General features: G+C 53.2%; 1 protein-coding gene across 5 annotated transcripts; it reads right to left on the reverse strand.

Annotated features, from left to right (window-relative positions):
- Positions 1–311: 311 nt before the first annotated feature.
- Positions 312–24,495, reverse strand: CDIP1 (cell death inducing p53 target 1). 5 transcript variants are annotated; one of them, XM_037384353.1, is made up of 6 exons: positions 24,373–24,495; positions 4,248–4,330; positions 3,582–3,680; positions 2,994–3,140; positions 2,415–2,676; positions 312–1,810 (listed from the first exon to the last, which is right to left on the reverse strand). In XM_037384353.1, exons 3-6 carry the CDS (start codon positions 3,664–3,666, stop codon positions 1,699–1,701), a joined length of 606 nt encoding a protein of 201 aa, XP_037240250.1. In that variant the 5' UTR covers positions 3,667–3,680; positions 4,248–4,330; positions 24,373–24,495; the 3' UTR covers positions 312–1,698. The 5 variants fall into 5 exon arrangements, with proteins under 5 accessions (XP_037240250.1, XP_037240245.1, XP_037240247.1 ...); XM_037384348.1 differs by having other exon boundaries at positions 2,415–2,679; positions 24,373–24,494; XM_037384350.1 differs by lacking the exon at positions 24,373–24,495 and adding an exon at positions 23,992–24,350 and having other exon boundaries at positions 2,415–2,679.
- Between the last annotated feature and the right edge of the window lie 909 nt (positions 24,496–25,404).

A 25,404-nucleotide genomic window follows, 5' to 3' on the forward strand; every position in this document is an offset into this window, starting at 1 on the left:
TGTGCTGGCCTGAGAAAGGCCCTGGCCTTGGTGACATGGACATACCCCTTTGCCTTCCTCCAGCTCTGTCTCCAGGGCCGCCTTCCTCCTCAGCTGGGTACAAGGAGCAGGCAGAGCTGGGGACGACCCAGCTGCTGCCGAGGGCTGGGCAGAAAAAGCTCTGGCTACCCACAGGGCCAGGGTAGGGAAGCTGCTGCTTTTCCTCTGCTGCTTGGTACTGTTGTGCCCCCAACACCCTGCCACGCCATCCCTCCTCATCCTCAGCTCCCCTGGGGTGCAGATCTGTTGTGGAAGAAAAGATGTACACAAGGTCAGGGTCTGTTATTTATTTACATAAAAACTTGACTAGTGCCACAGTTCCACCTCTGAGCAAACAGCAGCTGCCTGTGCAGGCCAGGCTGAGTTTGCAGACCTGTGTAGTGAGAGACCCCCGCTTTGCTCTCGGGGCTGCAGCTCCAGCCGCCCTGGCTGCAGGGGCTGGGGCCCGGAGGGGGAAAGCAGCCCCAGAGGCTGAAAATGGTTCCCGGGTCCTCTTCCCCTCATCCATCTAGTGCTGCTGGCAGCTCCTGTCGCTGCCTGCTTGGCCCCTTCCTTCTGCCCCGTATCAAGTGAGCTAAAAATAAACCCCTACACCCACATGCAACGAGGAACCCCCCAGGGTGCAGCTGCAGTGGCGGCAGGATGGGTGCTGCAGGGTGTGTGCCCACAGACCCTGCTGGGCTTGGGAGTGGCTCCGCAGTGGGTGGGCAGGGGTCTGCTCCAGAGCTGCGAGCCAGCTGCGGCCTGGTAACAAACTCCTCTAATCTACAGTGCTGGGGCAGGCAGTGACATGCCGGATACGTTTTCCGTAACAGTTTGCCAGGTGGGCGAGGAACTGCCAGGGGCTTTCCTTCCCCAGAAGAGCCACCACGGGGGCTGGGAGGAGGTGCATGCAGCTGGAGCAGCCGCAGCCACCGGCGCTGGTAACCTGGTAGCCATGCTGGCAGGACGGAGGTGCTGATCAGGGGTGCGGTGCTGCTGCCGTTTCTCCCCCCACCGTGCCTCAAAGGCAGCTCTGCCTGTCTCTCCTTGGGAAGCGGCCTTGCCTACGGGCTGCACGCTGACCTGGCTGGAGAGGGCCGTGAACCGTGCTGAGACCTGGTACCTGTGCAGCACTATCTGTTGCCTTGTCACCAGGCCCCTTCCTAAAAAGGCCACAGGGGCCATGGTGCCCCCTCTGTGTGCTCTGTGGGCTGCCCCTGTCCCCTTCCCTCCCCGATGCTGCAGGTGCCCCCCTGCCAGAAGCAGCATGTCCCTGCCGCTGGGCATCCCCTGTGCTGTGGGGCACTGAGGGGTGGGCGCCTCCAGCAGCAGGGTTGCTCCAGGCGAGAGGGGCCTTGCTAGCACACTGGAGCATAAGGGGGGGCAGAGCGACACCCCCCACTCCTGCACGCTGTGGGGTAGCCCCCCCCCCACCAGCATCTAGGGCCTGGGCCCACCTCCCCTGTGCGTCAGCATTGCCAATCTAAGTGTTCACAGCGAGGACCAGAGCTTGGGGAAGGTGGTCACAGCTCTGAGCGGCAGGGAGCCAGGATATACACATACACACCACCGCAGGGTTAAGCAAAGGAGTGTTGCACACGCATAGACTAGGATGGCAGCGGGAGAGGGGCCGGTGTCATTCCAGTGGCTCGGGCTCCTGGGGCTCCTGGGGTGCTGTTAGCACATGCGCTTGTACGTGTAGATGTAGGCCTTGCAGTTGGGACACGTGTGTGTCACATCCTTGAAGTCATCGAACAGGCAGGGGATCAGGCAGCAGCAGAGATCACACCTGGAGCACGGGAAGAGGCCGCGTGGTGAGCTCAGGCACCCCAGAGGCAGCCAGTGGGCTCAGGCCCCAGGGGGGGCATGTATGGGGCAGGAGAGGTGAGTACTGGCCCCTGGCAGCCCACCCTGACCCCCTGCCAATGTGCAGGCCAGGACAAAGCACCCTGCCCCTTGGGGGCTGCCGCCATGGCTGCAGAGGTAAGAGCTGAGTTGGTGAGCAGTCACGCAGCTCACAGAGGGAAGGCAGAGCCTGGCGAGACACGCGCAGACCGTGAGGCCTGACCTGCCTCCACTGCTGGGGCAGGGGGCTGGAACCCTCCCACGGAGCCTCCCACAGCCCCTCCTGGTGCCAGCCCTTGGCCACAAGGAGAGACACTGCAGCACCACGGGTTCTGGGCTGGGGGTGCACAGCCCCTGCTCTGATGCCAGGTTCTACAACAGGCCTTTGGAGGTGGCACTTTCCCCTCCCTGGCTGAAGCCCAGGGCTCCAACGCACCTGCTGCCCCAGTAACCCTCAGCACCAAGGCCCCTGCTGTGCCCAACAGCTCAGCCAAGGCCACCAGGACCAGGGCTGAGCGACCACCATCACTGCTGCTGTCAGCACCTACCCCACGAAGCAGCAGAAGAAGCCAAGAAGGAAGCTCATGAGCCCAATCTCATAGGTGATCTTGGTGGTGATGGCTTGCTGGCAGTGGGGACACACCGTCTGCACGGGGGCACCCTGGAAGATCTCACCCTGCAGCACCGTCACTGTGGTGGCAGCCCCAGACGGGACAAGCACTGTTGCCGTGTGGCCACCAGGAGAGGGGTAGTGGCCTGGGGGAGGGTAGTAGCCCATGGGGGGGTGAGGGCCTGGCGGGGGGTAATAACCTGCTGGGAACAACAAACATGCACAGGTGAATGTTTCTGGATGTGGCAGGAGACACTCACTAGCGGCGGGGGGATCCTCACTGGGAGCCCCCCCCTGCCGCCACACCACTACCTTGAGTACAGACTTGGGGCCAGCCCTGCTGCAGGCACTGTGCCCCCCACCCCGAGGAGCCTCATTGCAAGCCCCCAGTGGCAGCCCCAAACCACGTGGTATCCCCCACCCCACTCCCTGGGGCACTGGGTGCCACATGTTTCCGGGGGGTGTCCTTGCCCATCACCTCCGCCCCCTGCTTCACGTGGCCCCTCGCAGTACTCACCAGGTGGCACGTAGGGCCCAGAGCCATCTGTGGGCATGTGGGGGGGCACAAATCCTGGCTGGGAGGGTGGCTCATATGGGGGAGGTCCAAATTCAGGCGGGGGGATGGGAACCCCCTGGGGCTGTCCCACAACTGGGGTGACGCCATCTGAAAGGAAATGGAGAGTTGGCAGCAGAGCTGGTGGGGAGGTGGGGGCTTGGCTGAGTGGTCTGGGGGTTGGCCCCAGCAGGGGAAGGGGGCGCAACATGGGGTGGGGGGCACCTCGCCAAGCCTCATCGTCTGGGCCACAAGAAGCCCAAATTCATGCCTCGTTACCCACAGCAGCAAGCAGAGCCAGGCTTTGCGCAGGGAGTGCTTTCTGGTCTTGTCACTGCCCCTGGGGCCTCCTGCCTCCCCAGGGTGATACGGCAATGGATGGAGCTGGGCATCACGCCACCCTCCCCAGTGCGCTGCATGCCATGGGGCAGGGCCGCAAGGAAAGGCCACGGCCAGGGTGCTCCCAGGGACACCACACTTGCCTGGCTCCTGCCTGCTTGGCAATGTCACCCCACCACCCCGGAGCAGCTGGGCCCCCCCGCCCCCCAGTACCTGCTGCAATGGGTGGGCCATGCTTCTCTTCTATCAGCGGTGCCGAGGGGCCTCCCGGGTAGGGTGGCGGAGGGTCGTTGGACATGGCTCAGGGCAGCCCTGCAAGGACAGAAGCCTTTAGAAGAGACACCAGCCTTCGGCCGCCCGCAGGCACCCACCCGGAGCTGTGCTGTGCCTGTGGAAGGAGGCGGCCGGTAACGGAGGGTCCAGGGCTGGCAGCACTGCTGCACTGGCCTCAGCACCCACCCCGGGCAGAAACAAGGCTGCAGCCACAAAGCAGGACAGGCTTTGACCCAGGCAGCGCATCCAAGGTGTGACACCTGCCTGCTAGCACTGCAGGGCTTGCCCTGTAAAGCCCACATTGCGTTACCGTGCAGTCGTCCTCGGGGTGGCTCTGCTGGGGCCATACCATGCTAGAAGCTGCTCTGCCAAGCGCCTCGGCTGCCAAAGATGGGGAAGAGCTGCCCGCAGCCCCCCAGCTCCACCCAGCAGTGTGACACGCAACGTTGTGTCCCAACGGCACAGCAGGACCCCCTGAGCCTGAAGCACAAACTCTGAGAGGCAGAGGGTGCAAACCCACAGAGAGCATCTCTAAATAATCTCATCAAGTGAGTTAAGACCTCCTTTAACAGCTGGAGACATTATTTTACATGGGGTAAACCTTACCTGTCCTCTTCCTTGCAGCAGGGAACTCAGAGGCAGAGAGCTGTTCTTCCGAGCAGCGTAGTTTGGAAGCTGGCTTACCCCACCTGCGTGGTGTGAAGGAGACAGTGAGCGAGTTACAGAGATGGAGAGGAGCCACTGCTACAGCACTGCCTCAGGCACCACACCAAACCCCCTCCTCTCCCCAGTGCAGGTGTGGGGAGAGGGGGGCTGGGCAGGAACCACCCCACGTGTGCCCCCTCTGTGGCAGGCATGAGGCCACATGTCCTCGGCATGTGGAAAAGCCCTACCAACACGCTCTGAACTCCAAGGAAGTGCAATGGCATCAAGAAACCAGATTTCCCTGTTTACTCTGGCTCAGTTGTATCTGGTGGGACGTGACTAAACTGGGAAATACGACTGAGAGGCTGTTCACTCGGTGCTCGGGAAGGATGCCATCGGGCACGGGACATGGTGACATTGCCGTCAGTGCCCGGGGAGCAGCACTAGGAGTTCTCCTTGTGGTCTTAGCAACTACCTAAACGCCCAATCCTTTGCTCCCAGTGGGCCGGGAGCAAATGGGACCCTGCTTGTCCTGTTCTCCCCTCGGTCTCCTGCTCTCGAGGCAGGCCAGCACGCTGCGGGGACAGCGCTTTCTCAGCTGGGCCCACACAGGTCCCACTCCAGCAGCACCTGACTGAGCAGGAAAAACACACCGAGGCTACAACCAGCCCACAAACCTCCCATGGGCACAGCCAGGGCAGCTCTGGACCCCTGCACTGAGGTATGACCAGCAAAGCTGCTGCAGCCCTGGGGAGGCACGAACCGCCGGCTCAGCCCCAGAGCTCAGGACCGAGGGGTCTCAGGGCTGAGACAGGCAGCACCCCGCTGCGGTCACTGCTTAGGGAGGCAGAGGCAGTGAGGTCCCTCCGACCCCAGCACCAATACCACGTGCTGGGCAGCCTGCCCAGGGCATGCCAACCTCCACGGCACGGCATGGCACGGCACAAGCCTCCACGGGCACTGGGCCAGGCAGCAAGCGCAGCCCCAGCCCTGCCTGTGCTGCAGAGCGGTGTCTCTGGGGCGCAACCACCTCCATCCGCAGGTGCTGGGTCAAGCGAAGCCAAGGCCTCGGCAAGTATGGGAAGGAAGATCCATCCCTCCCTGACCTGCCTGGATTTGCTTTATTCCACTCCTGTTTTTCTAGCTCGTGCTTCCTGCCTCGGAGCAGCCTCCTGCAAGGTGGCAGGAAAGCTAATGAAGCCACAAGTCTGTGGAGGGGCACCATTACCTGCTGCTGAGCGCAGAGGAGCATGCTGATCCCCCCAGGAGTGACCAAAGCCCTGACAGGCACAGGGTCTCCCCAGAATGTCCTCATTTACTGACTAGTATTTCTCCCCAGAGGTCTGAAGCGGTATGTTGCAGACACACAACTTCAAAGTGCAATACTGGGGCAGCTGGGGGTCATCTTGCTCCTGTTTTTCTCTCCAATTTCTTCCTTCAGAGCCAGGGGCAGAAGCAGCAGCCTGTGCAGCAGGCACAGCAGAGCTGCCAGGGCACAGAGCGCTCCCAGATGGAGGAAAGCACCCGAAGTGCAGTGCACTGCAGAGCCCTCCTTCTCCTTCAGTGACCTACAAAAGCTACAAACTGGGCCGTGCTCTTTTTAGCTTCACTGGGGATGTAAAGAAAAGGACGACTTATTCCACTGAAAGCAGCCAACCAAGCCACCCTGCACACCCAGGAGCCTCGGACCTTCCTGTCCCCGTGCCTGCAGGGCTCCTGGATGAGCCCAGCCCAACCCGAGCAGCCCCGAGTCCTCACCTGGGGACATCAGCGCGCTGGGAGCCTTCCTCGCCCACGCAGGCCAGCTGAGCCCACGGCTTTTCTAATGTAACACTTCTCCTCCCATTACCCCTCAGATGCTGCCTTCCCATAATGTAACATCTTTCAACACTCCCCGGCCTCATTCCCCCTGTCATGACAGCAGCTGGTGAGAAAACTGAGGAGATGAGGAGATCAAGAGGCAATCCCACCCACACGCTCCACCAGCCGCTCTAGAAACGCCCGTCAGATGAAGCAACGCCCCCAGGTTGAGCCAGCAATTAATCCTGCCACCTTGACCAGCAGGAAAAAGCAGCCACGAAGGCGATGGCCAGTGGGTCTCAGAGCCACGTGTGCGCCGGGATAAAAGAAGCTGCAGGGGCTTCAGAGCTGCGCTGCTCGTACTTGGCAGGCTCAGTCGCTCTTAATGCAATATTCTGCTTATTAAGAGAGATCTGTAAAGAGCAAGATGTTGGCTGTGTGCCCTTCCCAGGAGGAAAAGAAAGCCTGTTGCTTTTAAGCCTATTAGAAGCTGTTTCTCCTGTGTTTTCTTTTATCTTGATGTGAGAAGCACAAAACCTGCCCCAGCCCACTTCTGCCAGAAAACTCCATGGGGAACTGGAGGGCACACAGATGGGAGCTACCCCGGAACATCACTCCCTGCCCCGGCACGGACGACCCGGCAGCATTCCCTCTCAAAAGCAGCATGGCCAAAGCAAAGCAACCCAGATCCTCCCCCAGTATGCCTGTGGCAGCACAGAGAGGCAACCTTGCTCTGAGGAGCTAGCTCACAGCACCCCTGCAGAGGGGCAGCTTCCCCAACCCACCCACCGCAGGAGAGAGGAGACCCTGCCGGGAGAGCCCTTCTGCACTGAAGCACATTGATGGTGCCTGAGCACAGGCAGGTGAGCTGGGAAGATCCAGCTGCTGAACAAACCCACAGCAGTATTTTCCACCAAAACATGATCGCAGGATTCTTGCTGCTGGTCATTTCTGGGTTTACCCACTTTTTTACCTTTTGGTGAAGCTGACTGACTTTGCTCCCTGGGTCTTGCAAAAAAGAAACAAGACTTTGCCTGCCCATGGCACCACCATGGAGAGACAGACTGGGCTCTGCTGGCAGCCCACATCAGGGCCTTCACGGCACGCAGGACCTCGTGCACCTTTCCCAGCAAGGATGCCCCGGGATCTCCAGCCACCCATGCCAGCATGACGAGCCATTCTGCCAGCACACTACAAAGCTGTCCCACGTTAAGCATATCAGTTTATTAAAGCTGAACCACCAGTGCATTTCTGTGTCATGCAAACAGCTTAGACAAAACTAGCTGCTGTCACATGGCAAGAAAAGTTCCCAGAGACTGCAGAAATTGCATCCGCACTGGGGCTTACTGGAATAACCATGCTTATAGACCAACCAAACACCTAGGGGAAAAATAAAAGCTTTACAAATAATTTCAGCCAAGTTTACCGAGCTTAAGTTCAAGATATGATGGAATCACCAACGTCCAGTGCAAGCCCTTTGGAAGCAAGGACCCATTACAAGATCGTAAGACTCAAAAGGAGTCAGTTCCCAATAAAAGGATGCACAGAGGAGATGCTATTTCCAGCTAAAAACACAGATTAGTTCTTCTCAACTGGAAGAACAGCTTTTACTGGCTCCTCTATCTAACTACAGAAGATGAACCCACCACGCAATCCTTGTAAACACTGCTCACGTGAAACGTAGAAGACAAGCAAAGGGCCCCCATGGGCTGGCAGCACGACAAACCAAGCAGAACAACGATCAGAGGGCAGAGCTGCATCAGCCCATCCCTCTTTCCCTCACTGGGGACAAAACCCCAGAACTCCTCCTCACATTCCAGCAGCGTTTTGGCCATCCTGCTCCTGCCAGTCCCATGGGAAGCCTGTTCCAGGCCCCCACTGCTCCAACGTCCTTACAGTTTCTAGTTTACTTGTAGCTGGTCTTGAGCCTGAGCAGCTTTCCTTCACTCCCTGCTTGCTGCAAACAGCCGCCATACCCTGACTCAGCCTCTGTTTTGCTAGGCTGGACACACCGAGCTTGGGCAGGGTATTTCTGCGCTGTTTTCAGTGCGAGCCCATTACCGCCCTCAAGGCTAGATCGGCAACCCGAAGCCATGCTCGGCTGTGGTGACAGCAAGCGTTGCCCATACTGGTGCACTCTGGTGTGTGCTGCTGTGACATGGATGGGACAGCAAGCTGTGGCTGGTCTCGCTTCTCCAGTGAGCTTCACCTGCCCTGTGGCACTGCCATGGGACTACACAAGCACACCCGGTCACTCCTCGTCCTCTCCTCCAGTCACAAAACTTGTGGCCTTTACAGGCGGCTTGGATTCAGCACGGGCACGAGGGACTAAACCACAGCTGTGTGGGAGCCTACACACAGCTTAGGCTGGACATTTGCTGAAGAAAACAATAGAGAAAAGATCCCGATTCCCACCACTCCCATTAGCCCTGCTGGGGCAGGGCAGAGTGACAGACACAACCAGGAGTGCCCCAAAGGCAGAAAGCCCTTGGCCTGCCCTGGCTGTGGCTTCAATCCACGGGTCCTCCCCTACACCTGGCAAACCCAGGGTCTCACTCTAGGCAGCTTTTAGGCAAGAAGAAGAACAAAACCTCTAGATCCCCCCAGACCAGGGCAAACTCCCAGCCTCGAGAGGTCTGCCTGAGGTTTCTCTACAGCAGTGAGCACAGCCAAAGAGCTGGTAGGGCAGTACACAGCCCTGCGTGTGGAAACACAAGGCTTTCCAATCCACCCCTTTCCTCTGCTCAGCAACCCCGGCTCTAGTTAATTAGGGTTCAATACCCCAAAGCGCATGGTTCCCATTACTGACACATTCAAAACTGGTGACCACAAAGCTCTCCCAGCTGCTTACAGTGGCGATGAGAAGAGCTGATGCATTAGGGTCCAGTGCTGCCTGCTGGCTGTATTTCCCTCTGCTACATCGCTGCGGGAACAGTTTGGGATTCAAACATGGCGAAGGGAAAGGTCTGCCCATCTGACCTGCTCTCCAAACAGGTATGGTGGGCACCACTTGTGAAAAACAACTGAACTGTGCAGTGGGACTGGGGAACACTATGCCACCAGAACAGGTCCTATATGAACATATGCTAACACATCATAAAATAGATAATGCCATGAAAAGGACAGTCACAGATAATTCCTGCACTGCTTGAAGACCCAAAGATTTGCTCTGGGAATGCCATTCTTCCCAGGCAGCAGCTATCTGTGCTTCAGGCTGCTTCCTCCTGGACAAAATCACCCAGGGTGAGACAAACCTGAGAAGGACGAACCAGACTGTTAGCAAGTCTAACTCACGTGCAAAAAACCCTGATGGTGCAGTGCTGGCCCCATGCAGCTCTGACTCAGCCTCACAGCACAGCTGAGATCGACTCCCACGAGCAGAAACACGGTCTGCATCGGCTGTGCTCCTCCTGTATTTGATAACTGGAGAGACACAGTGATTTGGCTTTATTTTGCCTACATGAGCAGTGGCTCCAGCCACCGAGACAAGACTCGGTGTTTGTTCATATTCAACCATGCTCAGTGATGCTGGCACTTCAAAAGCTGCTGCTGCACATTTTTGGAGTTCTTCCTTCATAAAAAATAACTTCCAATATTTAGAAAAGGAAAAAACACACTAAAATTAAATTAATAAATAAAAGAAAAGGATATGACCACTTTCAGCTTCATCGCACATCAAACAGATGCCAATTTCAGCTTCCAGGCTTTTGTAAATACAACTTCAAAAGCAAAGTCGAGAATTCCAAAGAAGCTGGTCTCCCGCACTGAGGCCAGCCTTCTTCCTTTCAAAAACGGAACAGCGTTGTGGCCAACACCACCCCAGCCTTCCTGGCCCCAGAAAAGCCACCTGTGCCACAGGCTTCACAGGTAAAGGGAAATACTCAGACTAGGAAGGCAGACAGATATGCTAGGTACAAGCACAAAAGGCACATCAGATACTGGCAAAACATCATTTGACTGAAAGCTTGTCACCCTTTAGAAGGCTCTAGGGGTAGCAAGAAGAGACTGAACTGCACAGGGTGGGATGAGAGGCGTACAGAGCCACACTCTGACTGTGGCAATGACAATTCCCCTCCTCCATGACAGCATTTCTGAGCAGCATCTCCAAAACCCAGCCTGGACCTTGCTCTGCAGCGTGTTCTCTGCATCATACCTGTGCCACAGAGCAAGTCAGGGATGCTGCCCTCTCTGTGCACACGCCTGCTCACACACACGCACACAGCTTGCAGGGACATGGCTCAACTCCCACTGCTCCTGAAAGCACCACATGCAACCCACAGCAGTGAGCTCTTACCTTGAAAGATAGCAAAAATCCCTGCTGAGAAAGCAGTATCAGCAGTTACTTCTGCCTGGTTTTTACAAGGAACAACAACAATAAAAAAAAAAAGCCTTCCCTGCGAGCAAGCCAAACTTCCCCCTCAGCCTCGCTTCCTCCCATGCACATTTGCAGCCTCCAGCCTGCACACCATCTCCCCAGAGTCAGGAGGAAACGAATAAAGACCAGGCAGCGCTGCAGCCTCCTTTAGAAAGAGGATGGCGGGACAATCCTTGACCGGGCAGCACATACCCCCTCCTTTACCCCGCAGTTAACCCTGGCAGCACCTCCACAACTCATCATCCTGGTCCTGGGCAAGACAGCAAGAGGGCGCATGCCTACAACACACTCGGGCAAGGCACAGATGGAAACCCAAGTTAAGGACTAACAGAAAAGTCTGTTCTTTTTCCAAGCGACTCAGCTGCGTTTCCCTAAGTGCAATCCCTGCTCCTCCAGCACTGCTGCCAGGGAGCGCAAAGCCACCGTGCAGAAGCAGCCAGGCTGCTCACAGAGCAGCAGATTTCTCCCACACTTCGGCAGTCAGATTTCAGCTGCAGAAAACTGCTGCTTCCAGGAGGGTCAGGCTCTTCTTTCGGTGCAGGGATGAAGAGCTCTGCAGGCAAAGCAGGACAGAAGTAGTTCTTTAAGACAAAGGACTAGCAGAGTGGAAGGTTATTCACCACTCAATCCAGCTAAGTCAGAGGGCCAAAGCTCCCCGCTGGGCTCTACAGTATGCAAATCTCTGGAGGAGCATCCCTGTTGCAGCCATTTACCTTGGGACCTTGGACACGTCCGTTTGACCTTCTGTGTGCCAGCGTCACCCAGCAGGCAAATCAGCTAAGAGCAGGATCTCGCAGGAAGGCAGGTGCTGTGTCCAAAGCAAGATTTCTCAGGGCATTAAATCCAAAGCACAATCAGATAATCTCCACGACGCAGCCCAGGCTCAGCTGTCCTCAGCCAGAGATTCAAATTACTGCTTTGCACAGCTCCTCTCTATGGATATCAGGAAAACCGGACACAAAATCCCTCTGCTTAAGACAAGGATGATTTATCTGCAACACCCACAAAGGGTTACGTGCGGGAGGAGCGTTTGTCAGGACCTGCTGCCGCCTCTGGGATTCTCTCCAGTGCTATTCGCCTCCAGATGGGCTGACCAAGTGCTTGTTGGCTCTCCACACTGGGGCTGCAGAAACAGCATTGCCAGGACCTGGTTAACCTGAACATTTAAAGAAAAACCAGCCACAATGAAAACAATGAACCGGGGTAGCTCTTTGCTTTCTGTGGTGGGCTCCCAAGCTGCAACACAGCTGCAAGGAAGCATCACACTGTCTGCAGAGTTCACTGTGCCAGTGGTGACATCTGACAAGGGTCAAGGGGGCCTGCAAGGGAGCCTGTGAGCTACCAGGGAGGAGAGGCAACTGCCCTATACTTCATAACTGAACCCCAGCCCTAACACATTTAGGGGCAACAGGGAGGGCTCAGGCATGCACAGAGCACTCTGGACCGCCAGGACAGCTGCCCCTGAAGACAGTTCTCTGAACACGGAGCGTGCTGCAACCAGGCTGCCTTGAGGCTGCTGCTGGCCCTGGAAAACACACCCTCTCCCACCCAGGAGGTGCTTACTGTTCAGACCTTACCAGGCAGTGACCTGGCCTCGCCAGAGAAGAGACTACAGTATGCCAGGTGCTCCCAGGGATGCAAAGATGCAATTTAAAGGAAACATTAAAAACAAACCTGAGTTCCTCTGCACCTCAGCAATCTGCTGCAGAGAGACTCGGATAAGGAGGGTGCCGCAAGCCAAATCTCTGGGGAAAAGTCAGCTTTTCCGTAAGACCATCACTGAAGTTTGCAAACAGTCCAAGCTAACACTTGATAACATCCATGGGAAAGCACCCAGTGATAGCAGCAGCTGTTGCTTGGAGTCCTGTGCATCTACTTAAGTTTTCCCCTGAGAGGATAAATGCTGCATTACATCACCCATTTGATATCCAGTTAATAACAATGTTAAAAACATAACCTGCAATAATCTAGAGCAACTCAAACCAAGATCTACTCCAATACTAGTGTTTTAACATAACACCAAACTTAACAGTGCCACAAGACTAGTTCTTCATTTAAAGAAGATAAAACCTTCATTTAAAGAAAACAAAAAAACCCAGCTGCTCAAAAAGCTTAACAGCAAGCAGAAGTCCCAGAGGAGATCAGGCAACAGCTCCGCAGTTCCTTGCATTAAAGGGAGTCACAGCTCCACAGCTCGCCTCTCATGGCAGCCCATAAAAGACGGGACTTTTTAAGGACGAGTTAGGAAGCATGCAAAAGCAGAATGACCCCCTTGACAGTCCCTCCCACTCCCAGCACTCAGGGTTTTAGGGATCAGGCAGCCTGCAGTTTCTCCAGGGACCACTCTAATTCCTCCAGAGCCCACCAGCTCGCCAAGCTCTGCCGCAGGCAGCAGTGGCAAGTTCTGCTCTTCAGTTACCTACACGCAACAGTGTCACCTGCTGTCACAGCCTGCTGCCAGCCCATTCCAATGGCACCTCCCAGCTCTCAAACAGAGAAGACGAATACAGGATGATTAGATGCTACATCTCACAACACAACTCAGGATTTTATAAAATTCCTTCCCAAAACTGCACTAAAAATATTTTATTCCTTTTTGCACCCATTTTTTCATTACTCCCTCATTCTATAAATTTTTTTGCAAAATAGTCAAATAATACAGCTACATCATTGCTGAATCAAACTGAGTAGATGTGTGACTTCCATTAAATAACACAGTAAGATCTAAGGGAGGAGGAAATTAGAGTCATAGAGGATCAGCACTTTCGTGGAGACGTAGCCGCATTTAATTTTCAGAATTAATCAGAGCCCAACAGCCTATTCAGAATTCCCTTGCAGATTTTGCAACACAATGAAATAATTTCCAATACATCAGTGGCGATTCCAGATCTATTTTCCTTCCAAGTGATGTATAAAACATATGTCACTCTACCAATGTTTTCTTATCCGGAGTATAGCACTAGCTTGCTACGGGACCAGCTCCAGTCTCCAACAACATTAGCATTTTCTATCCTCACATCTAGCCTTGCCTTGGCACCGGAGAAGCTGCTGACATTTAGATTTAACAGGTACGGTGTCACCTTGCCTTTTTTTTTTTCTCCCTGCCCCCCGAAGACTAGCAAGAAGTGCTCTATGTCACTCAATTTTATTTCAGGCCACAGCTCACTCTTTGCAAAGAAGCGTGGTTTGCGATTAAGCAGGAGTGTGTGCGTAATGTCTGAGATCTCTCCCAAGTCCAACAGGGAGGACCCACACATGTCCAGAGCCATGTGCGCCGGAGGAACTCCTCTGTGCTCAGGCATCACACACTCACCTTCCTGCTCCCACGGTGTGACCAGACCTTCCCATTTCCAGACCAGGACCTCTCTCGGCATGGCGCAGCACACTGCTAGCATGGGGCTCGCTCGTCCCACAGACAGGAGGAGGGTACGCTGCACTCACCTGCTCCCAAACCCAGCTCATCTGGTCTGCTCAAAGACAGATGACAACATCCCAGCTCACAGAGGGGGAAACCCCTGCAGTTAACCAACAGCCACTGAGTGTGCCCAGTGCTGGGTCACCTCCAGCAGCACCACAGCGGCTCAGAGGGAGCCCTGGGATGCACCCCTGAGTCACACGCAGCTCCTGCCGGTCCCATTTCTCCCTCCAGTTCCAGCCAGACTTGGCTAGTTTGCACTAAATTCCAGGTCCAGGGAAGTCATTTTTATTCCACAGCACTTTGTGACTTTGGTTTCGATTTGCAGCACCAAGTTCCTGCCAACTCCTTCACAACCCCTTCCCCAAAACTCTGTCGCTATCTGCTGAACAAAGCCACATCACGAGCTGCTACACATCTGTCCCTCAGATCACACCAAAAGCTGCTTCCCCACGAGCCTCCTTTGCCACTGCTGCTTGCACGGAGACAACAGACAGCACTCCTGCTAGGGGAGCCAACGAAGACATGCAAAGCCACATTGTTAGCCTGGCTCGCTTAAACGTCAGCAGAACTGCCAAGGCATTGACCAAGGTACAAATCAGCTGGCCATGTTCAGCAGGATACGCAGTCAGGCACGCAAAGCTGTATTCCCTTTGAAAACAAGGGTGAAGGAAGAAGAGAGGCAATGTCGTCACACCTCTCCAGGCAGCATCTGAGTTTCAGCACGTGTGGGACAGCACCTGGATATGACCTGCACCAACTCTAGAACCACAGACAAAGCAAGCAGAAGACCTCACTGAAAATCTGGGCATAGCAGCTGGATTCAAAGCATCTTTAATACGCTGCGACACACATCCTCAAGTCCCCGTTCTAAGTTTTTCTAAACTCTTTCTCTGCCTCTCTGTCAAGGCAACACCTCACTGCTTTACTGTTACATTAAAAGTATCACTGGTCAGAGGGTTTCATCAGTCCTAAGGCTGGCTGGCTGCTCTCACAGCAGGGGATGAGTGGTGAAAATAACAAGGTGCCCTCAGGGCAAGTAAATAGCTCAGCTGCTCTGGAGGATTGAGGACTAAATCCTTTCCTGAGCCTGATGACAGAGCTGCTCCCACAGCTACAACACTAAACAAGCTGGGAACTGTTTTCTCTCTCATCAGAACAACCCAGCAGCCAGCTCAAAGCTGAGCTCCCACCGCGCTAACACATCCTGAATTGTGGCACCCAAGAGGGAGTCTGAAAGGCTAAAACAATGACACCTGTAGCTTGAAGCCACAAACTCTGGGGGAACCTCCATTCCCAAAATGCAAATATGATCCACGTGACATCTGTGTGGAGGACCTACAACAAGCCCAGGGGAAGAGCTGATATTTAACTACAATGGAAACAGTCCCAGCTTCACTTTCTTGCTCAAAGATTAAGAGTTTGGAGGAGCTGAATGGTCACAGCAGAGCAGGTGGGAAGGGCAAACTGAGCCTCCAGCACACATCCACGCCTCCTGCAAGCACTTCCTTACATACCATTAAGCAGAATAAAGACGCAATGTTAATTAGAAGACAAACTGAACACCTGTAGAATGGCTGCAGAAGCGTGGCCATAGAATCCCTAAAGATCTGCACAATCCAGCCCTGGAATTAGAATTGTGCTGAAGTTGTGCTGAAGTTAACAAGAAAGTGGCCTTGATCTATTCTTGAATCCTGAGACCAAGTAACTTTGTTGTACTAACAGGCCGTGGCTGTAACAAGCTGCAGCTGTTAGGGAAGACAGGTGCAAGGCCAAGGGAGATAGGGAGCGGAATGGGAATAAAGGGAGGAACAAACTGCAAGGCTAAAACATAGCTAACGCAAATAGCTGCATGGACAGAATGCTTGTTCTAATCATGATAATTAGTGGTGTGAGAGCAGCACGCGCTTAGGGGTTAATAACCAATTATATGTTTGCTTTGGGAACATGCTTGTGTATTGAGGCTATATAAGAAGTGTTAGAAGCTAATAAAGATGAGCAAGATGCATAACTCATATTGAGTAATTTCTTGACTCTGGCGGACCCCTCTCCCAACAAACACACCTTTAAGAAAAGGGCAACACACACATTAGCAACAGCTATTTATCTACCTAGTGGTCAGTTAAAAACACAAGCCCAAAGGAGATGGCAGCAATATAGCAATCCCATCGTGACTGCCTTCCTCCACCCTGCATTCTAGTCTTTGTCCTCCTCTCCAACACAAGGCTCCAATGCTCCCCTTCTGCCACATGGTGGGTGACAACTTGGACCCCCAAGGACCTCAAAAGCACCCCAGGTTGGAGAGTCACTGCAGCAAGGATACAACATTGGCTTTAGTCCATGAGTTCCTCCCAAAACAAACCTGTGCTGAACCCCAGGGGTTCCTTTCCCTCTCTTATAAGGGTGCCTGCTTCTTAGTTGAAGAAATAATCAATAAAATTCAATGGGCTGCTTTTCATTCATCACCAGCCAGAAACCTAATCTCAAATTAACAGCACTCCAAACACCGCTATCACATCTACGTTCAAGTTATCTGCTGTGGGTACCAACATGCACAGATTTCACAGCTGCAGTAAGCGGGGCTGCCTACATCACAACGACTAATTTATTCTCAGAAAGGCTAATTTAATCTGGCAGTGGATGTTCTCAAAGCCTCCTCGCACAGAAAAGCCTTTATCTTGGTTGGCTTAACAACAATACAGTGCATCCAAAAACGTGGAGGGATACTAAAGAAGAACACTACCCTTGTGTTTTGAGTCCTCTAGTACTTTTGTCTGAAAAATTTCTCTCAGTAACTACAGACTTAGCGAAAACATAGTGTGCCTCTTTTTTTTAAAAAAAGCCAACTGTATTTTCAAGGCAAAATATACAACAGCTTGGGCTTCGTCCCCTCACATATAACTGTGTCTTGACCGAAATAGCTGTGCTCTTAATAAAACTAAAACCCAGCAAAGATTGTTCAGTATTAGACACCATGTTCACTTCTAACTGCATAGCTGCATAGCAAGAGTGGCAGCCAGCACGCCTGGCCCAGGGTGTACTACCTGCCACTGGAAGGTGACTTTCCCCAGCCCACACTACAGAGGAATAAAAGTTCAGAAGAAATTCCAAAGCCCTCTGTGTTAAGAAGTTGCGTAACTGCATCATGAAGCATTTCAGAGAGAGCACCCTTCAGATTTCCAGCCTCTGCCATCCAGGGTGGGGGCAATAACTAATTAAGCAATCAGAAGGCTTTTTTTCTTTGTTTTTAAATTCTAGTTCATCTTTTCCCCTTACTTGTGCAAGTACGCACGGAGACAGCACGCATCCCAAGTCACACTGGGCCGCTGAACCGGAGTGTGCTGCCTCTTAGCTCTGAAGCGAAAGTCATCTACCACCTGGGTTGTACGGACATGGCACAGAGAAGTGGTCCTCACCCGGATCCACCCCTCCAAAGGCAGATCACTGGAGAGCCCAACACAGTCCCTTGGAATCAGAGGGGCTAAACCAAGGGGGGTTTAAGCTTTACAATAGACAGAGCCGTACCAATCTAACCCTCTGTGAGTGTCACCACCCTCCTGCTGCAACAGAAAAGCTGGTGCTGTGCAAGGATCACAGATGGGATCATTCCTGAGAAGGGGTCCTTCGGTACAGGGGCAAGAACACACCCCTAATGGCACCTAACAATTTAGGATGATTCAGTAATTTGAGAAAAAGGAAAAAAATCAGAGGGAAGCAGAGCATTAAGACAGGCCAGAGAAGAAAAAATCCAACCAAAACAACACAACATTCCCCTTGTTCCTATCTGTCAGGAGCCGCTGGCCCAAGAATAGCCTATTCAGAAACCAGGAAACTCAGAGAGCAGCAGGGAAGGGCTGAGTCATGGCCATTCGGGGGAAAAAAAAACCCAAACAACAAAAAAACACACCACAACAAAACAACCCAAAAGGGAAGGAGAGAAAACATGGACAGCAGCTGTTCTGGGTCTTGGAGATATGAACAAGTCAATCCAGAACATATTAGCCAATCTTTATTTTTAAAAGCTCTGCAAACACATGGTACTGCCATAAAAAGCAGTCGACCCTCCTTCTGCTCCTGGGAGACAAATTTAGCTGTGGTTGAATCAGGCAAAGTTGGTGGTGCTTCCTGGCACCAGCCTCTCGACACAATGCCCGCTTGGCCACGCACGGCTGCCAGGACACAAACTGCTCCAGCTGTGTGCCCCGATCTTTGCCTTTATTTGTTCCTCTACAGCACAAGCATCCCGGTATCACAAACACTCACAGGCTGGACAAGTGCTTTCCAGAAGGGAAAGTGCAGTCCATTTCAGGGATGCTACTAGCAGAGGCTGAGATGCTGTGTCCCTTACCCACACTGGAAGGGCACAAGGTAAAGCACAACTCAGATGGCTTTCTTTGCAAACAGCTGGGCAGAAGACAAGCGCTCCCATCTCACAGGCAGCCTCAGCACTGCCCATCTAGCCGTAGGGAAGGCCAGGCTACGGTTAAGTTTTGATCAAGTCTTCCCACGTGGCAATCTTTGTTTTGTGACCTAAGCGATACCCATTTTACAATAATTCTCCCCAGGACAGTAATCTTATTCACTCATATTCTAAAAGATTATACCTGCTCTCCAGCTGTGGGGAACTGGGAAGAAGCACAAGACATTTCTGAGCAATGAGGGCTTATTTTTAACACAATTCCTCAGCAACCCCTCACAAACTAGGGAGGGGGCTGTATCTTTTCAATCAAATAACTGTGCTTCAAAACTTATTTGGGAAAAACCCTCCAATTCTTTTTATATTGCACCGTGAGGTACTGTCAGATTAAAGATGCAAAGGTAGGAAGGGGGAAGACCCTCAGAATTTGCCCCTGCAGGGAGCAGGCTGACAGCGCCCGCCATCCCCAGACTCTGGCGGATAACCTGTGTTCACATGTAACCGTGCCTCAGCCACCACATCTTGTCTCAGTACAAGATTCAATTGTCAAATGATGTAAGACATTGTAAGGATATGTGCAGCAGATACCATTTTGAGACGCTGGTGCTCACAAAAACAATAGTGGCTGAGATCTGGAGTGAGGCAGGAAGCATACTGTGTCTACACACGCAGCCCAACAGCAAGAGAGAGCAAGCCTCTGCGCTTTTCCTTTTTACATCTGCAAAGTCCTTTTAGTCTGAGAGTGGGCTGTATTTTGGGGTTTTTTTCAGGGAGCCAGTATAAGCCATGGAGGGAACTCAGAGAAGCCTAACTCATCCCACTGCAGCAGTCGAAGAGCCTCTCCCTGCAGCTCACACAGGTCCCCAAGTCTCCCAACCACCGGTCCCAGGCAGGGCAGGGGATGCACTCTGCTGAGAAGGCAGCTCCCCCCCGAGACCTGCCTTCTCCCAACTCTGGGATTTGCTGGAATAACTACACCATCTTCACAAGCAGACCCAGCCTTGACCCTCACTCCCAAAATAAGAGCTCAAGGAAACTGTCCCAAAGCAAACAGGCTTGGTTCAAAATGTTAAAGTAAAATTCTTTTTCTCTATGACCACGCAATGCAATGAGTAAATAAAGATGAAATATAGCTAGAGCATGGATGTGCATGCACCAGGTTTATGATTTTAACCATAATTTGTACCATAATTTACAATTATAAAATGGAATACAAGGTGAAACAGTAAGTGTGTAAACTTCAAGCTAGAACGCTCCTTCTAAAAACACATCTTCCAAAACTCTTAACAAGTAGCCGGCCTTAGTTAGGGTAAGGTAGAGAATATTTTCTTTCCAAATGCAGAGAGCGGGTATCAAAGAAGGTTCGAGTTTGGGGACATACCCAATAGAGAATGTCCACCTGCAAATTGGTTCAGGGTAGTGGGACCACCATCTCAGCACAAATGCTTTATCTTGCATCTTTTAATCTGTAAGAGAACTGGATATTATTCAATTTTCTTATCGATAAAGGAGGTAAAGGAAACATAACTATTACTAATGCAGAGTTACCTTACTAATCACAATAAGTAACAGAGACATATATTACTTAATTTGCATGGAAAGCCCCAGCTCATTTAATTCTCTGATCACCTCAGGTTTCATCACGCTAAGAGATACAAAGTCAAATGTACACAGCTGGCAGCTGTTCTTCACAATTCCTAAGATGCTAATTACACTGCCATCTTTTGGGGGTATTTCTTGTAGTTTCTTACTCTAAATTCAGGCCTGCTGAGAGAGTTCAGATTAAAGATAGCTGCAGTAAAGTGGGGCCTCACACAGGAGATGTGCAGCATGAAGCAGCTTCTTTCCTACCTCCAGCCTCTACCCAGACCCGTGACCAGCACAGGCCTGCTGTACTGTCTGGGCTCTCAAACAGCCCTTTTTCACCACCACAATTTCAACAAATTTTAGACTGCAGCCACGAGGCAGCTCTGAATGAATGAGCCCAAAGCAAAACTAACAGCAGCCAAGAGCTTCCCTGAGCATTTCAAGCCAGAAATAAAAACTGAGCTCCCCCTGCCTCAGAGACTTTATACCATTGAGAAAATGGACTGTGATATCCTACAGCATGTTCTAATCATGTTCCCTTTGATCAGAAAAGGAGGTATGTCCTTTGCAGAGCACGCAAAGATCTGACAGTGCTTATGAAAATTGCACAGCTTCTTTCTAGTAGAGAGAAGCAAGATGGACACAGAGTGCCCATCGGAAACAGCAGCGTAACAGCCAGTATTGCAACCCAAGGCAGAAGTTGCTCATCATGTTTCTTGAAGGAAAAAAATGGTACACACACACACCGGTGTTGGCAAACTTGTGTGCTCAGGTGCCTTGCTCTGAAATCTTCATGAGAGTCAATCAGTTTCAGGACAGAGTACTTCGTCTGCATAACAAAAATCAGGTCCTGCACTGCAAAATCAGGTCCTGGAGACAAAAACCTCTGAAAACCTCCAGCAGTTTGCAGAACAACTGAAGTTCCCACTACAAACCATCACTTTTACTGTATCGGGGAGAAGGGAAGAGCACTGTACAATTAAAATCTTTCCTTTTAGAACATCATTGACTGCTGCTAAGAGCCACGAGACGTCATCAGCATCTATTTGTTGTTTTCCAACTCTCCTATCCTCCCCGTTTCCAGCAGCTTTGCACAGATCAGTCTGGGAGAACATCTCATCACAGTTTGATGAGAACTTGGCATACCTGTCTAGTACCTCGAAGGTATATTCAGTCCTGCTGCCTTGTTATTTTAATCTCTGTACTACACAAACACTATTTCCTCCTTATCTCACCTGGCAGCCATCAATCTCTTCCTCAGGCTTGGTGCAAAGCTGAGTAAACGTGAGCCTGCACACAGAAAAAACATTGTGGTACTGACGGTACATTCAGCACATGCACAGAGCTGTGGTAATACCAGCAAAAGTGATGCACAGCCCTGTTGCAGACCCTACAAAAATGCTATTAAAAAGAGTTTAAAAAACCTAGCTCCTTTCAGTCTAGGATATTCTCTCCTGATTAAAGCAACCATACGAAATCGTACACAGGGCTTTACAACGGTACCACAAGCAGGCGTAGAACACCTAATTTCATCTTTTTCTTTACACCCATAGGCCAAAAACTGTTCTTAGATCACAGCAGATACCAGAAGCCTGTGTATCTCCTTCCAAAACTACTCATCCTCATATTGGAAGATCTCTGCATCAACCACATCCTTTAAATACAAGTATTTATCTGCTAAATTCACATCTGAACAGGAAAAAATATCATCTTTTACATAATAAAGTTACTTTCATCCCTTTTCTTGCTATGTCAGTGAGTAACACCAGCAACGGCAACATTTCTGCAGATGACAACACTGTGCCAAGGACCCAAAACACCCTGAAACACATGCAGTGTGAGCATTGTGGACAGGCTCTAGCCTGGCCCCTGGCTGAATGCCCTTCAGCTACAGAAGTGCATTAGCTGTGCTCCCAGAGCGCATCTGCCAGTTGTGCTTCATCCAGAAGGAAAGCAGTTGCTGCACTTCGTATCACTGAGTGATTTCCCAAGCACAGAAAGCATGGCTGATTAGGAAGTGAGCTTCAAAAACATGCTCATAAACCAAAACAAGGTGCTGATGAAGACACTGTCCCTCCTTTCATAACAGCAGCTGACAGAGTTCCAGTCACAACAGAAACATGGGAATGAACTTCAGAACTGGATTTCAGGTGCAGGACCTGCTGAGGGAACACAACAAGAAACTCAGCAGTCTTCCATCTTCTTAGGAAGGACTCAGGTTCTGAAAGAGAAGCTCCCTCTCCGTCAACTGTCCCAGTCACACCTGTGGCAAGATCCTTTTGTACTCAGCATATGAGCATGCACATCCCTTCTCCCAGCACCTCCTGGAGTGCAGCCATGAGCAGACAGCCACCACAGCACCACCCCCCGCACAACAGCAGCTGGGATGGACTGAGCATATTTGCTCCACTTGGCATCACTCAGGGGACATCTGGAGACATTGCCCCATCACCCTGCCTTCGTTACAGCCTCATCCCCCATCTGTGCTCAAGCCACACCACTAGACAGCCTCGTATCAGGTCCTAAAGCATTGCGTCTCCCCACCTCCAAGCAGGAATTCATTCATTCCTCACGTAATGCCTAAGGAGAACAGAGCAGGTACATTGCTAGACACACCTGGGGACTTCCTGGGGCACACGGACACCGCTACAACATTTAGAGAAGCCTTTGGGAAAAGGAAGTTTTTAGCCTGCATTTTCCACACTGACCCAAGTTTGTTTAGTTCCTAAAAATGAATGAATGACATACTATGGTTAAGTATTACTCAATACTCACTGTAGTTTCCCCTACTGCCTACTCCAGTCCCACATTCCGGAAAGCAGAAGGCCCCCTGCTGAAACGCAAGCCCCAATCCAAGCACATTGGTTGAAAAGGGACAAACAGGAGGCTATCTTCAATATTCACAAAGTGTTTCCCAGAAAGTTTTACATACAGCCCCAAACCACTACAATTATAATTTAAAGCATTGTGCCTGGCCTAGAGTCTACCACTCGATATTTTAGGCTCTGCCTGGCACGTGACAACTGCCCAGCCCCTCACCAGTTCTCACCAGTGCAAGGAGACTATCTCCAAACAACCTTTTCAGTGACGCCTTGGGTCAAGGGGCACACACCTACGCTTGCAGTGACTCAGACAAGTTTAACCTTGAGCACGACCCACACGGACAATCCTGAGGACACTGGCATGGCGGTGTCCATCTTAGCCTGCCTGCTCCAGCTCAGCCCTGGAGCTCTTCCCAGAGTCCAAGCCCCATCCCTCTGTTTAGAAGAAATCATAACCCCTCACAACCTTTTCATAAAGCAACTGAACGCTGCCTGAACAGCTCCTACGCTTTTGCCTCTCCAGTGCCCTTAGAAGGCAGAACCAAGATCTCACCACTGTAATGGTTAAAGACCTCCCAGCCTCCAGCTAAAATTTATTTATTGTTATTTGCTGTTGCGCTGCATTACATTAAATTACATACATTTGCTAATGCACTACGTTAGCAGAATGAGCCCTCCTCGTTTCACAGGGTTGGCGCTGCCAACGTGCTAGTGGACAATATCATCCCCATCATAATTTCTCTTCCTGCTTGTCAAGACATCTGAGTTTCTTTCGGCTCCTCTAAAATGGGCTCATCATTCCTTATTGCTGAGCAGGCAGTTCCAGCCCAAGCTCATCTCCCGAGCAGGGATGCCGGGAAGTACACACACTTGTACCTAGGCCTGGCTCCCTCCTCTCCTGGGGAACAGATCATATTTGCTCTTCTCACAGCTGTGCCCTGCTGGCAGCTCCCAGCCGTCCTCTCTACAAGCTGGCATGACCTCTGCCGGGCCAGAGTGCTCGCCTTACAGCACAAAGTCTTCTCCCAAGTACATGACCTCGCTTTCCATCAGATTAAATTTCACCCCGCTCCCACTGCTCCAGCCCTCCAGCACATCCCGATCCTGCTGTCCCAACCCCACACTGATGCGGGTACAACGCTGAGGGTACTGACGGTACAAAGCTGAAGCTTTCTAAGGTTTTAGTAGCACCCTGTGGCAATTCGTGGTGGCTACGGACAGCGCTGGAGACCAGCCCAGAGCCAGGGCTGCCTCCTCCTCTCCTGGCCCACGTTTCCACCTCTCCATACCTCCTCTCCCCGGGACTGGGGCTCCGCAGCCAGGGCAGAGCACGAAGGACCTTCCCTCCACCTGGAGCAGCGGGGTCCTTCCTCAAGGAGTCAACCGGCCGTTTGTTTTCATCCCTCTTTTCCTGAGCAGCGCCGGCGGGTTCTGGACGTCTCCTGCGTGTGTGTGTGTGTTTGTGTCCCCGGGCGCAGTGTCCCCACGCCTCCAGCTGGCCCCGCTGCCAGGAGGCCGCCGCGGCCTGCCCGGGGCTGGGGGGGCACTGGCCCCGCCGGGCCTTCCGCCTCCCCGCTGCCGCCGAATCCCCCGCCCGGCCCCGCCGCCCCCCGGGACCCAGCCGGGCCTTGCGCTCGACCCTCGCCTCGGCCTCGCAGGGAAGCACCTACCGGCTGCCGGCTCCCGGCGGTGGCTCCGGCACCTGCCGGCTGCGGGGCGGGGCGGGCGGCGGGCGGTGCCGCGGCGGGGCGGGCCTGGGCAGCGCTGGCCCAGCTGGGGGCCGGGGCCTGATCCCCGCGCCGGGCCGCAACAGGCCGGGGCCGGGGCCTGCGCCCTCCACCGGGCAGCCTCTCGCTGGGCCTGCTCACTACACCAGGCCGGGGTCTGCTCCCTCCGCTGGGCCGGGGCCGGGGCCTGCTGCCCTCGCCGGGCCGCCCCTCGCTGGGCCTGCCCCCTACACCAGGCCGGGGCCTGCTGCCGTCGCCGGGCCGTCCCTCGCTGGGCCTGCCCCCTACACCAAGCCCCCCGCCGGGCCGCTCCAGGGAAGGTGCTGGGGCAGAACCCTGGGGCCGTCTCCGGGTGACGTCCCCTGCGACCTCAGCCTCAGGCCTCCGCCAGCGACCCGGCCCGGGGCGCCCCTGGGGGGCTGAAGGCCCCGTGAGTGTCACCATCAAGCTGGCTGAGCTGGGGACACGGCCCTGCGTGGCCTCCTGAAGCACCTCCAACCGCAAGAGGCTGCGGGGCTGGTTGGGGGAGGCAGGAGGGGTCTCCTGGAGCCCACCACCAGTGTGGCTGGGGGGAAGCCCTCCTGAGCCACCTGGGTCCCTGAGCACCGCAGGGCTGTCAGCCCCCAGCAGGGCTGCCACCAAGGAGTGGCAAACAGTGCAGCTGCAGATGAAGAGAGGGTGACAAAGGCGAGAGACTGTCCTCTGGATGTGCATGTCCTCAGCAGCACACCAGTCACGCTGCCACATTGCTGCTGCTGGCTTGTCAGTCCAGCCCTACAGTGTTACAGCGGACTTTGCCCCATGCGGGGTCCTGCCCTGCACAGGGTCCTGCTCTACAGCATGTCCTGCCCTGCACAGCGTCCTGCCCTGCACAGCATCCTGCCCTACAGTGTCCTGCGCCATGCAGTGTCCTGTCCTACACAAGCACCCTGCCCTGCATGGTGTCCTGGCTTATGCCACATACTGCCCTACATG

The sequence above is a fragment of the Falco rusticolus genome, chromosome 4 (assembly GCF_015220075.1).
Source record: "Falco rusticolus isolate bFalRus1 chromosome 4, bFalRus1.pri, whole genome shotgun sequence".
In the NCBI taxonomy this organism is placed as follows: domain Eukaryota; kingdom Metazoa; phylum Chordata; class Aves; order Falconiformes; family Falconidae; genus Falco; species Falco rusticolus.